This window comes from Triticum dicoccoides, chromosome 7B (assembly GCF_002162155.2).
Source record: "Triticum dicoccoides isolate Atlit2015 ecotype Zavitan chromosome 7B, WEW_v2.0, whole genome shotgun sequence".
Lineage (NCBI taxonomy): Eukaryota > Viridiplantae > Streptophyta > Magnoliopsida > Poales > Poaceae > Triticum > Triticum dicoccoides.
Window position 1 is genome coordinate 387,296,532 of NC_041393.1, and position 15,807 is coordinate 387,312,338.

Genomic DNA, 15,807 nt, shown 5'->3' on the forward strand with positions numbered 1-15,807 from the left:
CCAAATGTTCCTCAATGGCCATACGGAGCGCAAAAGCCTTTGGGCACATGACAAGCGCATGAAAAATACTTTCATCCTCCATTCCACAAATAGAACACGTACTAACAGTAGTTTGGTGATGAACCACTCTGTTTACCTGGACAGCCAAACTATTGGGCGTTACCCGCCAAGCAAAAATACAGATCTTCTGCGGAATATTTGCCTTCCAGATAATATTCCAAATTTTTCCTCTCCCATCTCCGCAGCCCTATGTTGCCCCTCATTTTGTTTTAGCTTTGTGTGCGGGGTGGTTGGATTGGTATCGCCCTCCAAGCTCATCAGTAATGGCGGCCCCTGAGTGCTGGTAAGCTTGTGTGTGGCACAACAAATCTTTCGTAGATGATGTTTGTGTTGTTTGATTGTTTCTACCTTTGTATCCATTTTCTTAATATATAAATCGGAACCAATAAGCTTATGGTGTTTTCCTAAAGGACGTCGATAACTGCCACACGTGTGGCAGGAAAGGAGACGCACCACACGTCTCTAATGCAAATAGATTGCCACGTCGTCGCATGCATGCATGCGAGAATCTTTTTGAATTTTTAGTTTTTAAAATGCTTTATCTCTTAAATAAAAAATCCGATTGAAGATCCGTTTTCACCATTAAATCCCTCGCGACGAGATCTTCAAAACTAGATCTCATATCAATATATTTCGGCGAATTTTTTTTTGGTTAAAAGTTGCCATGTCTATTGCACATGAATTGCCATGATATTTACACTGAAGTTGACATGATATGTTTCAACTATTTTTTTTACATTTAAAAGTAAATTTTAACATATTATAAAACAGAGAATTAAGAAATTAGACTTGCCATGCACCATAAACTAAAATTGCCATGATACATGCACTTAAAATTGCCATGGTTTAATAAAAAAATATTTTCATGGTCAAAGTACTAGAATTGCCATCATCAAAAAACTAAAATTGCCATGATCTACAAACTAAAATTGCCACATGGCAATTTTAGTTTAAGCACTATGGCAACTATAGTGTAAACATCATGGCAACTTCTGGGCTAAAAAAAAATCGTCGAAACATATCAACATGGGGTCTAGTTTTGAAGATCTCGTCGAGACGGATTTAACGGTGAAAACGGATTTTTAGCTTGCTTTTTTATTTAAGAGATAAAACATTTTTAAGCCGGAAATCAAAAAGATTTTTGCTGATGTTATCTATTCATACGTGGCAAAATGAGTGATGATGGGGGCGTGTGGGCGATCTGCAAATGCCCACACGTGTGGGCGTTAGTTTTTTCGTTTCCTAAAAAGATAATGGATTAAAGATGTCTCGAATGATCAAGGGTAGGCTCAGTAAATAAGATGAAGTCTGAAACGACAAGATCACAGTCCATCTGCACCAACTACTCGCACCCTGCTGATTGTACCACGCCCCATTCTCCTCTCCTCCCGATCACCAATTCCCCAACCATAGGAACGACCATGCCCCATTCTCGTCCTCCTGGTCACCAATTCCCCAACACTTGCTGGTGTGATCATACTAAGTTTTATTAATGTGCCTATAGTTTATACTACCACCCAATGTTCGAACCTGCATAAGAAAATATTCCCATTCCATCATATCTTCCTCAACCCCTCAAAAGGGTGGTCAAAGTTTATGCCAAGCTAGAAAATGGCGGCCGAGGGGCATCTAAGAAAATTACAAACCCCGCATAGAACGGATACTATGGCCGCATTATTGTCATCGCAGTCCTGACTTTTCAAAATAAGCTGCAGTCCCAAACTGAAGAGGCCATATGTGTTGACAACTAGTTAAACAGAAGAGCCAGACTAAAGAGAGCTTCTCGCAATCTCTAATGCATCTTCGACTGAAGTCGCACTCTTGAGCTTAGCTTTGTCGACAATGGGCTGTGATCTCGCGAGCTTTGGAAGAAGCGAGAATTCCTGAAATATTGCAGAGATGTTGTTAGGAATCCGGAATGGTTCTTATAAATGAAGTCCAGAATTGAAATACAATAGGAATTGCAAGCTCTTTGGTCATGGCAAGATTTCTCTCCAAGACTACAGACTTTTTGTCCTCCCAACTACTCCCTCCGTTCCATATTACTTGTCGCTGATTTAATACAACTTTGTACTAAATCAGCGATAAGTAATATGGAACGGAGGGAGTATTTAGCATGATTGTAACTTGCACTGATTAATAAACTCTTTTCACACAAAAGAAGGCCATCGTAAGTTTTTTTTTTTTTTGGTGTGTGTGTGAATAAGGGTCATGGCAAGTTGGCAAGGCATATGTGCTTTCATTTAAAGGCTACTATCTCAGTATTAAGTTCAGGAGAAGTTGCAAGAAGATATTGCCATGTTAAAGGTGTTGTCCGCATTTTATTACCTCTGAGGTTCCACTCTCAAGGAAAACACCCTTCAGTCGACTATCTGCAAGATATAACAAGGTAAAAGATTGTCATAAAGAAGTCCAACTGAGAGTAATGATAAATATTGAAAACAACCAATTACCAGAGTCAATCCAGAAGGTAGCAATCTTAGGATCAAAGTTCCCTACTTCAATTGTTTCACCAACTGCGTAGTGACAAGAGAGGATACAGATTTTGTGATTGTTGATGTTCAATAACAAGGATGAACATTATGAGGTGGAAACTGGAAAGGGGCAACCATACCGTTATCTCCGTAGAATTGCCACCAAATTTTCCTGGAGCTTCCTTCATACTCAAAAACTCGAGAATAGAAATACGGAAGGTAGTCATACCTACATCAGAGATGGCAAATCAAGCACAGCACCAGTAGGTAAACTGATAGATACACCTTATAACCATTAACTTACGCTTTTGCCTGGGATGTTAAGAGTGTTTCTATACAATGTTGTGCAGACTTTCTGGCATGATCCACATGCTCCACTCGAGCTATTCTATCATACATCTGTAGAAAAGCTCACAGAAAGTTATATTCTGGGATCCAACATTTCCTTATTTGAGATAAATGCACAGAAACCTACCTTGAGCGGAAAAGCTGCCACATCTCCAATAGCAAAGATGCTAGGTATACTTGTTCTAAACATGGAATCAACCTACAAAGAAGAACCAACAGATCATCTAAGGGTGACAAAAAAATTCAGACAGCAGCACATCTTTTACAAGGAAAGTGTAATGACAGTAGAGGTGACAGAGCCAAATCACTAAATTGATATCAAAGGTCTAACTGGAAAAATCATCTAATTTACTTTATGCATTGTTATAATTAATAAATACATCTAATCTTATCACCACTACAGGTACAAAATGGCAAAGCAAGGAGTCCCTTAAACCTTCAAGCAACTAGAGAGGTAAAACCACAACTTGGTGTCCAATAGAGAACAATAATGACCATGCTACTAACATACATCATACTGCAGAGTATAGTCAAATCAAATAAGGTTCATCAACTTCTGGATGGAACAAACCTCTATTCCACCAACTTCGATGTTAACTCCCACAGCTTCGAAGGGGCTGACAGATGGTTTTGCTCCTATACCAACAATAACCTGCATTACATTATAATGTCAACATAAGAAGATCTCATGATATGAATCCATACGGTTTCAGCAGTTTAAGAATATGTACATAAGAAGATAATATCAAATATACTCCCTCCGTTCCGAAATAATTGTCGCTGGGCAATCCCAGTACAAATTCCGCAATGCTATGAATCTTTTCCACTTTCCAGATTTACCCTTCCACCTTATCCGCTCGCTCGCTCGCACCGCTCGCTTGCTCGCTCTCCCTCGCCGGCCACCTTATCCCCTTCCCTCGTCGCCTCTCCCTCACCGGCCTCTCCTCTCCGTGGCCGGCCACTCCCTTTCCTCGTCGCCGCCTCCCTCCTCTCCTCGTCGCCGGCCTCTTCCTCTTCCCGTCGTCGGCCTCTTCCACCGCCCCTTTCTTCCCACCACCCCGCCTTCACTCACACCGGTAAAAAATATTGATTCTTTTTGCGTCTTCGACGAGCTTCTCTGCGACGGAGGCATGGATGTGTAGCGGCGCCAGAGTTGGATACGGGCTAGGGGGCATGAATGTGGACTGGCGCCCAAGCGGACCTAGAGCGACGGCGGAGCAGCGGAACGGCGCCGGAGCCTCCACGTCGCCGTCGTGCACATCTCGTCGTTGTCCTCACACATCGACGCATGGTACGGCCTCTCTCCTCTCCACGCTGAGTACTTGCATTCTCCACGCATGGTACTTGGAGTAGTTCTTGATCCAGTAGTACTTGCAGTAGACGGATTCAGTAGTTCTTGATCCAGGAGTACTTGCAGTAGTTCTTGATCCAGTAGAGTTTAGACAGCTTCCCTTATTTCCTCCATTACTTCTTTGTAATTCTGGATGGGGAGTCATCTCTTTTGAAATGCAGTAATGCCAGCAGTATATCTGTACTTGTACAGACCATCCACCAGACTTGCTAGAAGCAAAGTTCCTCTTCCTGATTTTCTTCTTTATGAAATGGTATCTGCTTTGGGGTTGCAGTACTTGCAGTAGTTCTTGTGCTACTGAAAGCAGTAGTAGCTACTGTTATTTTTTTGCACATGAAGCCTCAGTAATGCAGTAGCTTAATTTTGGAGTAAAATGGAGTATAGTATTGTTTTGGTTGCAGTAGTTTCCAGTATATCAAATTTGGTGGTATTCAGTGCAAGAAGGCCAAATCAGATTCAGTACTGTTTTGGTTGCAGTAGTTTTCCAGTACTATTTTGGAGTAGTGGTTGCAAGATTTAGAGTACATTTAAGACAAGTAATCTTGCATTTTCTTGATCTGTTTTGCTTCATGTTCCAGCTGAAAACTGAATGTACAATGTTTCTGTAGATAATTTGATCGAAAAGGGACGGCATGCTGAGGTGTACAAAAGACAGTTTGCTGATGGACAGTTTGCTGAAGGAGTACTTAACCAAGCATGCTGAGGTGAGCAGAGTAGCATGGAGTAAAATGTTTGCAAGAGTACAATTACAGGCATGAGTACAATGAATTAACCAATGAGTAAAATGTTTGGTTTCCTTTTTGTATTCCAACATGTATTCCAACATGTAGGAGTAAAATGGATGCCCAGCTATGTTTATCTGTTGACCACTGTATTAAAACCTGTAGGATATCTAGCCTCAGATGTTATGACCAAGACCAACTAAAAAAGCCTGCAACTGAATCTTGATACTCCTGCTACGAATACAATCAAGCCGAGAAAATAAATGTGTTGTCCAGATGACATTTCACTATTTTATTTCAGTTTCAGAAATACACATTGATGGACTATGTCTAGTGTTTTTGTTTACTGAATTTCGTTTTGCTGTGTTACTGTGTCTCTCATTCTCTTTACCGTGCCTAATTGGACATGCTTACTCTTGATTATGCTCCGGTTTAGGTCCCGGTTGGTATACTGCCAGCAGCCTTGCCGGTCCAAGCAATCAAGATCATCAGCAAGTCAATAACGGAGACGGTCGAGCACTGTCATCACACTAAACCTGCAACACCAGTGAGATGACTGAAGATTGGGTTGTGGTTGGAGTGAGAGGAGAAGCAAATCACTTGACCAGTTGAATCCTTGTGAGTGCAACCCTCTATTTCATTCCCACTTTGTTGTGAGTGCAACCCTCTATTTCATTCCCACTTTGTTGTTGGCAAAGTGATTTGTCACTGTATGATCATCTGTTTCTTCAGTGCAACATTCTTCAAAGTATGCCATGAAAATTTCCAAAAGAAAAAAGTATGCCATGAGAATTTGGTTATCTGATTTTTTCTTCTGCAGGGGTGTACAAGACGGCCGAGCTGTGGCAGGTGAAGGAGCCGCTGCCGCTGCCCGCGCCGAAGAAGCGCAACTGCTCCATGGTGTTCACCCTCAACGAGATGGAGGAGGCCACCGGCATGTTCAGTGACAAGAACCTCATAGGCAAGGGCGGCTTCGGCCGTGTTTACAGGGGCGTGCTCAAAGATGGGCAGGTACGTTCAACTTCAGAAGATGTTGTTGTTTTGTCTCTTGGTACAGTTTTCAGATTACTGAGTATGGGCAGAGTCTGAGCACTTCGAAAGCAAATACGTCCCTCAATTTCAGAAGATTGTGGTGTTTTTGTCATTTAGCTTTATGTGTGTTTTCCAGATTATATTGGTGTTAGCACCAATGATTCTGTTTGGAAGAGAACTTCCTCTTTGGTTTGATACACATACATTATTTGACTGTGATTTAGAGTTATGATTATTTGATGTGGCGAACATAGAATCCTGCCTGCGCATTTTGAAGCAAGACTCCTGTGATTATTTTGTACCCTGAATTCAAGTAAATTAAGTTGCCTGTACCAAGTTGAGTATTTAGTTCGATGAGTAATTTTCTGCCCGGAGATGATGAGCAGAGCATAAAAATGATTGCTTATTTGTATACTGCTGCTGCTGTAGTTTAAAAGGCTCAAGATCTTCTTCAGTTAATTAGGAGTGGCAGCACTACTTACCCTGGTTTTGAGTCGCTGATTAGTCGCCGACTAATCGCCAAGTCGTCTTCCTGTCAGAGGAGTACATTATTTTGTTTGACAGGAGTATTTCAAGATCAGTACATTATTTTGTTTGACAGGAGGGCTTAAGGACCTACGGTATCATGGTGATTTCATATCAAAATTGAGGAGTACTCCTGTTCATTTGGAGAACTCAAACATCAATTGATATGCATCGAAATTGGGATCAACAGTAGCATGGGGCCTTATCATTCTGGTTTTTGGATGACTTAGTTAATCAAATTCCTCAACTGAGGAACATCTGAACTTGTCATTCCGGTCTTGGGATCAACAGTATATGGACTTATCATTCTGGTTTTTGGATGATTTAGTTAATCAAATTGACATCAATTGACCTGTTTTTTGGATCAATTGCAGATTCTCTTGATTGGAGTGGAGAGGAGCAGAGACGAGAGGATCAGCAGAAGTGGACAGCGCAGCGGCTGACCTTGAGCTCTTGATTGGAGTGGGGGGAGGCGGCCGGCGAAGGATCTGTGGCCAACAACGAAGGATCCGAAGTTGTCGCGGAGCAGGCAGCCGGCGGGAAGGGCGGTCGGCGAGGGAGCTGCGGATCTTGGCGCGGAAGGGCAGCCTATGAGGGAGCTGCGGACCATGGCGGGGAAGGGCGGCCGGCCGGCGAGGGAGCTGCGGACCGCGGCGGGGAAGGACGCCGGAGATGCGGACGACGGAGGAGCCCGGCGAAAGGGAGCAGCGACGGCGAAGAAGCCTGGCGGAGGGGAGGAGCGACGGAGGAAGACGCCTCCCGATGGATCAAATCGGGGGTAGTATTGTAATTTCACACTATTTCACCTGGTCGGAAAGATGCCCCCAGCGACAATTATTTCGGAACGGAGGGAGTAATAAATAGTAGCTGATGCTCCTACTGATAATATAATAAACTGTATGTAACTTCTGCTGCCTCAGCAGACATTTGATCACGACACACATTTTGGGCTAATACTACCGTTCACCAAACAGAGGCTGATGCCAACAATATCCAACCACGACCAGCAGGGTTTCTAAGCAGATTAGTTTGTGGACAGCGAGAACAATACTGAGTCTGATTCTTGAGAAATCAAGTTGGTTTCCTAATCAAAGATTGAAAAGACTTCCTCATTCTCCCCCTCTCTTCCCCTCCACTAGAGCCACCACCATCAGCATTACCATGAAACCTCCATACTGAAAACTCGGCATTTTCTACCCATCACACACCAGAACTTACTGGTTTCCAGAATTTAGGACTTTGCTTGTCAGTCTAGTTTATTAGCTAACCATAAAATGTACTCCCTCCGTCCCAAAATTCTTGCCTTAGACTTGTCTAGATACGGATGTACCTAATACTAAAACGTGACTTTGATACATCCGTATTTAGACAAATCTAAGACAAGAATTTTGGGACGGAGGGAGCAGAAGGATAGCACACCTATCATAGACTCTCTTCACTTCTGAGGGATTAGGTTGTCTACATGCTTTCTACTAATAGGATTTCAAAGATAAGTTGGTTATTATCAAATGCCTTTCAAACATAATATCAAGTGGATCTAAGTGGTCATAATCTTGTCATTAAATAATCTAATATAACGGGTGCTCTTAATAAGGCCAAGACCAACAGTAGGAACTTAAATGCAGGAATCTCGATGATTTTCATGGTTTAGGATTTGCTACTGCAGCATAAGAACATGTTGAGAAAATAAAGATCGTAACTGTATCAGCTTCAACAACAGAACCATCTTTAAGTATAGCTGAAGACACCCTTCCATCAGAGCCAGCATCAAGTTTGTCAATAAGAGCTCCCTGGATACCATAAATATACACATTCAACATGATATGGTATGAAAAATCAAGACAAACAAATGATGTTGACAGACTGGTGGAACTCTGTCACCTTTACGAATTTGACGCCATTTTGCTCATACAGTTCCTCATACTTCTTAGCAAGGGAAGGCGTAAACAATCTTGGCATTATGTGATCTTCTGGGAATATTATCTATATACAAAGCAACTTCAGTTATACAACTGGCACTTGCAATGCATAAAGAGAATAAAAACATGCTTCAGATATATCAGAACTGAAGAAAATAAGATAGTGCCGTTACAGTTGTGTCAAGATTCCAGCCACAAGCTGCAGCAGCCACCTCCATGCCAATATAGCCCCCACCAATAACAACAATTTTCTTTGCTTTTCCCTACCAAATTAACCCAAATATCAGTTCAGCAGAAAAGTTGAAAAGTGTGAATATACAAAACAAGGAATAATTTTAGATTACTATTGTCATGTCGCACGAGAGAAACCTATTTTAGTACATGAGAAACATCTATCGTTATTTTTGTACTGAACATACCAATGAAGATACTAGAGAATCAGCATCAGCAACATCACGTATATAGTGAACTCCAGGTAAGTCTCCTCCAATTTTCTCAGGTAGTCTGAAACAAGCATCAATATTACAAGCACGAACAAGCAATGATGAAATTCATGAAAACCATGTGAAATGTACAAGGCTTCTATATCTACTTGTTCAGTTTATTGCATCATTGCAGAAGCGTGGGAATTTTATTTACCTTGCCTCTTAGGAGCGCAAAGTTATAGCAGGAATTGGTAAGCATGGTAACTTGGTAAGGGTATTACAATCTGGTTTTCCACATTAAAACCACTGCTAATATATGCATAATGGATTGTGATATACCTTGCAGCTGCACAACCAGTAGAAATGATAAGTGACCCATACTTCAGAATTTTCCCTGATGAAGTTTTCAAGGTCTGTGTTTTGCCATCAAATGCTTCAACTGGATCCTCATACAGCACCTTTCAGAAAGGAGAAATGGTTTCAGACCAAGGGGATTCTTGTATTATTATGGAACACACTAAACAAAACAAAAAAAGATAGTAGCATCAGAAGTTCATAACTACCTCTATGCCATTCTCCTTGTACCATTCGGCAGTCTGCCTCTGGCCACCAGATCCAACACAGGTATGGAATCCCTGCCACAAGAGAAACATCCGAGTTTTAAGGCTGCATGCCTGTATTTGCAGATTTTATCTTGATGCTGACCTATGCAGGACACCAATGTACCATACCAGCTAAAAGAACGCTGATTCACGGATAGCAACAAATGATGACAGTGTAATGTTTACATATTGGAGTAGATTTCACTCAAAGTCGGAACAAATGACATGATGATGACTTAACTAAATTTCTGTCCATTATTATGTCAAGAATGCTCAACAGAGAAAGAGGCTAAACAGATTGGTAATCCCAAATCAACAGACTATCACTACTGTCATGGTTCAATGCTACTTCCTGTTGTTAAATTGTCCAAACTCCAAAGTACTTACAGGTAGGCGTGCCGGCTTCTTTTCTGGTGGAAACAGATAGCCTTTGGTCAGTGCCGGTCGCTCGTATGGTGGAACAGCCTGCACCACAACAAGCACACACCATCAGAAATCAGCACCCATAGGCTCAAAAGAAAAATGTGTAAGTACTGGTAGTTTCTAGTACGTCCACATATTATACTCCCTCCGTTCACTATTATAAGATGTTTTGGATATTTCAATATGGACTACATACAAACGGAAATGAGTGAACAAAATTATGTGCTGGGCAGGGAATAACAATGAAGAATCCACTTGTGTAATTAATTAACTGATGCACGATTGGCATTACCTCTTTGGAGACGATGCAGAGGCGGCCGTCGGCCATGCCATGCTCGACGAACGTCCTGGCCGCGTAGCCCGCCGCGTTCCCGCCGCCCACGATCACGTACCTGCAGGCGGTCGATACATGAACCGTAAGTAGGGACAGGCTTGGCAGAGGACAAGGACCGAAGCAGACAGACTCAGATCAAGAGAGCCTAGCCTAGGGGGGTAAGAGGGAGGGAGCACCCACTCGCGGTTCTGGTTGTCGAAGACGGCGGCCGCGGAGACGGAGCAGTTCCTCCTGCGGGTGGCCGCCGATGCGAGGGCGCCGCCTCCGGCGCCAAGGCGTCGCAGCGCCCAGGACGTCTGCGAGTAGCACCCCGTCCCCGCCGCTGCCGCGGAAGCCATCTGCGCCGCCTTTCGCCGGAGAGCTAGAGCCACCTCCAAGGAAAAAACAAACCAATGGGCAGCGAATCAGAACTCAGAAGGGTTTGGGGCGAGCTGCGGGGTCGCGACGAGAACCTGAAGTCATAGCCTCTCCCCACAGGCGGCGCTTATAGGAGAGGGAGCGAGTAGAGGGAATAGTTTAATGGTGGGGGAGGCTCTCAAAGGGACGCTAGCCGTTGCGGCGGGCCAAGGGGCGGGGCGGGGCGGCGACGACGAACGGGCAGACGGACGGAGTGGGGGGGAGAAGACGCTCCACGTGTACTCTCGTTTTGCCAGTACGCCCTCCTGGGGATGTTTTAATTGCGTGTCATGCCACTTATTATTAAGATTAAGAAATGTTTGTGTTTTTATATATAGCAGAATGGACATTATTACCACACTTACATCGTTCAACTCAACAAAATTGTCTTACCTTACTGAAATAGTACAGTAACAATATATTGATCATTTCAAAAAAAATGATGCAATTTGGGAACAATGGCTAATTTATTTATTTTTGGCGGGACTCATGAAGAGCTGCATCAGATAAAGAAGAAGGATAACGCAAAAAAGAATTACATTCATTCTGATAGATAATTCTGGAGGATAAGATCATCAGCATATCTCCGGAGCAGAATGTGCGGGTATTTGAGATCGTCAGCACATCGTCATGTTAAACTTGTCACAACGGCTGGACCAAACTATAAGATCATCAGCACATCTTTGAAAGAGAATCTGCAACCGAGATCCTGTCAAAAAATCATGGCATCTTCGAAAGTAGCTAGGTGATAGTCTGATAAAAGTTTGAATAACGTCAGAACATATACTCCTATGGTGCAAATGTATCGAATATACGAGTTTTGCTAAATGTGGTAGCACGAATGAAAATCCCTTATATGGGGTAGTTCCTGTCAAAAATGCCAAAAGAGGGGGCAAAAGGTGGAATTTAGTCTAAAAAACAAAACACTTATTAAACTTGTTTGACCTTGACAAGAGAACTACAAGTTGTGTGCTTCTGAGTTAAAGACAAAGCACAGAGTGTAGCCTTTCACTAAACACCATTTTCAGTGGATCTAGAAGTTGCTAATAAACTATTCTACATTAAAAAAAACTACATGGTTCGGTTCATGTGCAGTGTCTCGTCATGATTGTGCCATGTCACGACGTCTCCAGAAAAAACCACCTCCTCCTAGCACCTACTCCCTCCGTTCCAAATTACTCGTCGTGGTTTTAGTTCAAATTTACCAGGCTGTATATCATGTTATCCTTTTTTTTCTCACATAGAAGAATACAGAAACCACAAAGTAAACTGTTAGCAGGATGGGAATTAAGTCTGATAATGATATGAAAAATGAAAATGTGTTCACATCAAGTTCAGTATACTTTTCCTGAATGTGTAGTGTTTTTTTTTTATCATTGAAGCTGTTATTTGACCCCAAAAGTGAACCGACAAAACCGGACACAGCAGCAGATAACCTAGTTCGGCATTGAGCCAAAAGTGAAGTCTTCTCTGTTGCCTCCTCAACTCTTAACAATACTAATTAGAAAACATGACACAACATGTGCATCAAATCAAATAAACAATGCCACCGTGTGCACAAACTGGACCCTTGACAAACCAAAGCATAAGCCAGGGCACTGAGGGATTCAGGCGTCTCAAATAGCATTGAGAGATTGTGTCCAACCTCTAACATCACTGGACCAATGCTAATAGTGCACCGATTACAAAATCTGGATTCATGTCTCCCTGCAAGTATGGCACAAGCCACACAGCAGGCAGTGGCACCATTTCATCACAACATGCATTCTCAGTAGGAAGCTAGGATCATCATCTCTTCTCAAAGAAGTGCTCTAGGTGAGACTGCCCACCTTTGCCTCCAGCCTTCTGCTGTGCCTTTGGCCACAATGCTGGAGTCCTGCTATCCTGCAACAACAGATCCATGCGTGGGATTACATTAGATACATACATGCACTTAAGCTGCTTTTGCGGTCCGACGGGGAGGAACATGAGCTAAGCTGAGCTTGTTCAACTCACCGGGAACCGGCCATGACCTCTCAGGACTTTCACCTTTCCCCCGCGCCCGTCGTGCCCCACAGATATCAGATTGCCCTTGTTTGTGTTTGCACCTAGATACCCAGGTGCTGCCATGCCCTTGGACCATTTGCCGATGCCTTTTCTTGCCCCTTCACCGGTACATCCAGGTAGCGTTTGAAAATCATCATCTGATTGTAGAAAAAGATGGTTGCTAAGTACAGGGGATTGAGTAGAAATAACAAGTTATGGATACCCCAAATAGTAAGAAACAACCAAACGAGGTTCTGCATTAGCAACTTCACAAGAAACTCACCGGAAAGAGAATTTAAATTGTGAAATGTCTGAGGTCCAGTGCCAGAAGCCAGCCTAGTTGCTTGTTTAGAGATGCCACCAATTGTCAGTGATTCTTTCTTCCATGTTGAAGTTGTAACATTCGTGCTTCTCAGAACAGGAAGCTCTTGAACGTTTTGCAGTTTGGTCTTCATAAGAATCTCCTGAAATGTTGATTTTCCAGTAGCCGCTGTGTGTTTCAAAAATGATGTTTCTTCTGGTACATCCAAGGAAGGCTCACATCCGAATGCCGTGGGCTCTTCAGTACCACGTTCACAGCGACTGGACTGATTTTGTATATCCAAAGTGCAATCATTATACCCAAACAGCTCGGTGGGACATTTTATCGTGTCTTTATCATCCGCATCTAAGTCTATCACATCTGCAATCTTTATTTCAAGGTTGTCTTCTAAGATCGGATCTTTTTTAGCTTCAGGGGTCACCTGGTTTGACTGAGCCTTCTCCTTGCATCCATCTTGCATCACATCATCAAGCTTAACCGTTTGATTCCCATGTCCAACAGATGGACTAGAGAAACCATTATTAGCACTGACATTCACTGGATTTGTCTGCTTCTGGTCAGCTTTAAATTTCTTTGAAGACCTCAAGTCTCTGATGACATTATTTTCCTTTTCTTCCAGCTCCTTCTGAAGATCAAGTACCTTTGCCTGTTGTTATTTGCAGAGATCAACGCCCAAGCTAAATATGTAAATTGAGGAAAAGATCTTAAGTTGTTATGAGCATACCCTCAACTTCTTTATCAGCTCTTTGTCCTTCTCAATCCTCTGCTGAGCGCGACTTTCTGATCTTCCCAGATGATTGCATTGGACCATCAAGTCTTTGTAGCTCCTGAAAGAAAAATGCATTACTAAGTGTTCAGAGCACGAAATCCAGTCTATAAAAAGTGAAATGGTACACTGCAAGAGTAGCTTTTTGAAAAAAAAATACATTCACCAGGTTAAGTAAGAATATCAGTTGTGACAACAAAGCATCCATTTAAGAGAGAAAAGGACACTTTCATCAGAAACGTCCAACTTGAGCATCTAACAAAAACACTGGTTCTTTGTCTAATTTGTATGGAAATGATTCCAGAATGGCACATCATATCGCCTGCTATTTCATTTGATACTAGTGTCATCATTGGACATCAGAGCATAGAAACTGTCTCAAGTCGTAACTCCAACTTCATAGCTGAAATACTGTCTATAATTTAGGTTGAGGTCCTTACACTTCCTTCAACGATCCGAAGTTCAACAACTCGACATCATAAGGTAAAGCAAAATCAATATTCAGTTTTACATAAACTATTACTACTCTTTAACAGTTATTGAAGTGGATGACGAGGTCCCACTGTTCAGTGTAAAACATGTTTAGGCAGTTACCCCCAAACTAGTATGCATACCCAACATGAACGACATGTTTCAACAGAGGAAATGATGGAGAATTATACTTGTTGCGGAGAGCAAGTGATCTCTTCAGGACGTCAACAGCATTCTCAAGGTTGCCATGGTTACCCAATGAAGCCAACTTTAGGATGTCTTCTTCCTGAAGGTTCATGTCAGTCGACCTAAGAACAAGATATTAAGACAGATGCATTTCACTCATTAAACACAGATATTTGTGCACACTTCAGATTGAACAAGCATACAGCTTCAGGGCCGCAAGCTCCTTCGCCAACGCAAGGCTCCTCTCGTGCAACCTCACGCACTCTGACGTCTTCCTCGACAACTCCTGCCATGATTTACCAACACGATTCAGTAACCCATAGCCAGACGAAGAAAAGGGAGAATAGATCTCGCCACCTGAACAATGAACTTACTTACCTCTGTTTTCGCATTGAGCAGCCGCTGCACAGACTCTTTCTCCTTCCTAGCCGACTCCCGCATCGTCTCTGCGGTCGCCGCCTGCTCCTTCCACCTAACGACCTGAACCAAGAGCCACCAAGAAACCATTAGCGATCCACACAAAAGAACCAGCCCAATAAGAGATCCGGCCGATGCGGTAGCAGCACTAGCCTCGGCGTTGAGCTTCTGGATCCCATCGCGCTGCTCCTCGAGCACCTTGCCAAGGGACGACGCCTTCTGCTCCAGCCGGGCGACCTCTTCGGCGAGCGCCTCCGGGTCGGCGTCCTGCGACGAGGAGGGGGGCGCCTGCGTGGGGCACGCGCCGGTGGACTGGAAGAAGAGGCGGGTCGGGGGGTGAGAGGCGCCGCAGGCCTGCTTGCAGATGGGGCACTTGCCCTTCTTCTTGCCGCCCGCGCTCGGGCAGTATTCCAGCCATTGCTCTACGCTGCAACAACACGCGGGAAGCCTCTCTGTTAGCCGGCCATCGCGATGAGAGAACGGGAAAAGATAAACGGATTGGCGGGGAAGGGCGGGGCGGACCAGAGGGCGTGGAAGACGTGGCCGCAGGAGGGGAGGCAGTAGATGTGCTGGTCGGAGAGCGGGCGGAGGTCCTCGTAGCAGATGGTGCAGACCGGCCATGCGGCGGGGGTCATGACGACGGCGGCGGCGGCGGCATCCAGAGGGGGGAGGGCTCCTATTCTTGTGGTTGGATTTGGGGGAGGGAAACGAACAGGTTTCGCGGGAGTTTTCGAAGCGCACAAGAGACCTCGTGGCGGGAACAATTTTCTCCCGCTCTGATATTACTCTTTGAAATAGTAATAGTTTTCGTGATTTTTTAGTTTTTGTAATCTAAGCCGTTCAAAATATTTAATCTAGTCTCATAATCATACATACAATGGTTGTGGGCCAATATTATATGCTCAGCTGACCTTTTTTATGCGAAAGAAACTTTCAATTTATTCATCGATCATGGTAGTCCATATAAAACACTAAAGGTGATAAAAATTACAACCAGGTTCAAGGACCA

General features: G+C 43.5%; 2 protein-coding genes and 1 long non-coding RNA gene across 3 annotated transcripts; 1 reads left to right on the forward strand and 2 right to left on the reverse strand.

The window, feature by feature from the left end:
* Positions 1-1,581: 1,581 nt before the first annotated feature.
* Positions 1,582-10,825, reverse strand: LOC119335448 (monodehydroascorbate reductase 5, chlorplastic). The gene is made up of 17 exons (XM_037607580.1): positions 10,668-10,825; positions 10,396-10,576; positions 10,174-10,273; positions 9,846-9,923; positions 9,420-9,491; positions 9,196-9,314; positions 8,851-8,935; positions 8,605-8,694; positions 8,394-8,495; positions 8,213-8,302; positions 3,454-3,534; positions 3,010-3,081; positions 2,839-2,933; positions 2,675-2,763; positions 2,514-2,576; positions 2,389-2,432; positions 1,582-1,943 (listed from the first exon to the last, which is right to left on the reverse strand). Exons 1-17 carry the CDS (start codon positions 10,675-10,677, stop codon positions 1,830-1,832), a joined length of 1,485 nt encoding a protein of 494 aa, XP_037463477.1. The 5' UTR covers positions 10,678-10,825; the 3' UTR covers positions 1,582-1,829.
* Positions 3,889-7,021, forward strand: LOC119335449. Its single transcript, XR_005161878.1, has 5 exons — positions 3,889-4,173; positions 4,842-4,937; positions 5,392-5,573; positions 5,776-5,966; positions 6,887-7,021. It is a non-coding gene; the product is annotated as an uncharacterized LOC119335449 (long non-coding RNA).
* A 1,183-nt stretch (positions 10,826-12,008) lies between the features above and the next one.
* Positions 12,009-15,512, reverse strand: LOC119335447. Its single transcript, XM_037607579.1, has 9 exons — positions 15,321-15,512; positions 14,952-15,225; positions 14,760-14,861; positions 14,585-14,667; positions 14,387-14,503; positions 13,683-13,785; positions 12,920-13,604; positions 12,607-12,794; positions 12,009-12,495 (listed from the first exon to the last, which is right to left on the reverse strand). Exons 1-9 carry the CDS (start codon positions 15,431-15,433, stop codon positions 12,400-12,402), a joined length of 1,761 nt encoding a protein of 586 aa, XP_037463476.1. The 5' UTR covers positions 15,434-15,512; the 3' UTR covers positions 12,009-12,399.
* Positions 15,513-15,807: the final 295 nt, after the last annotated feature.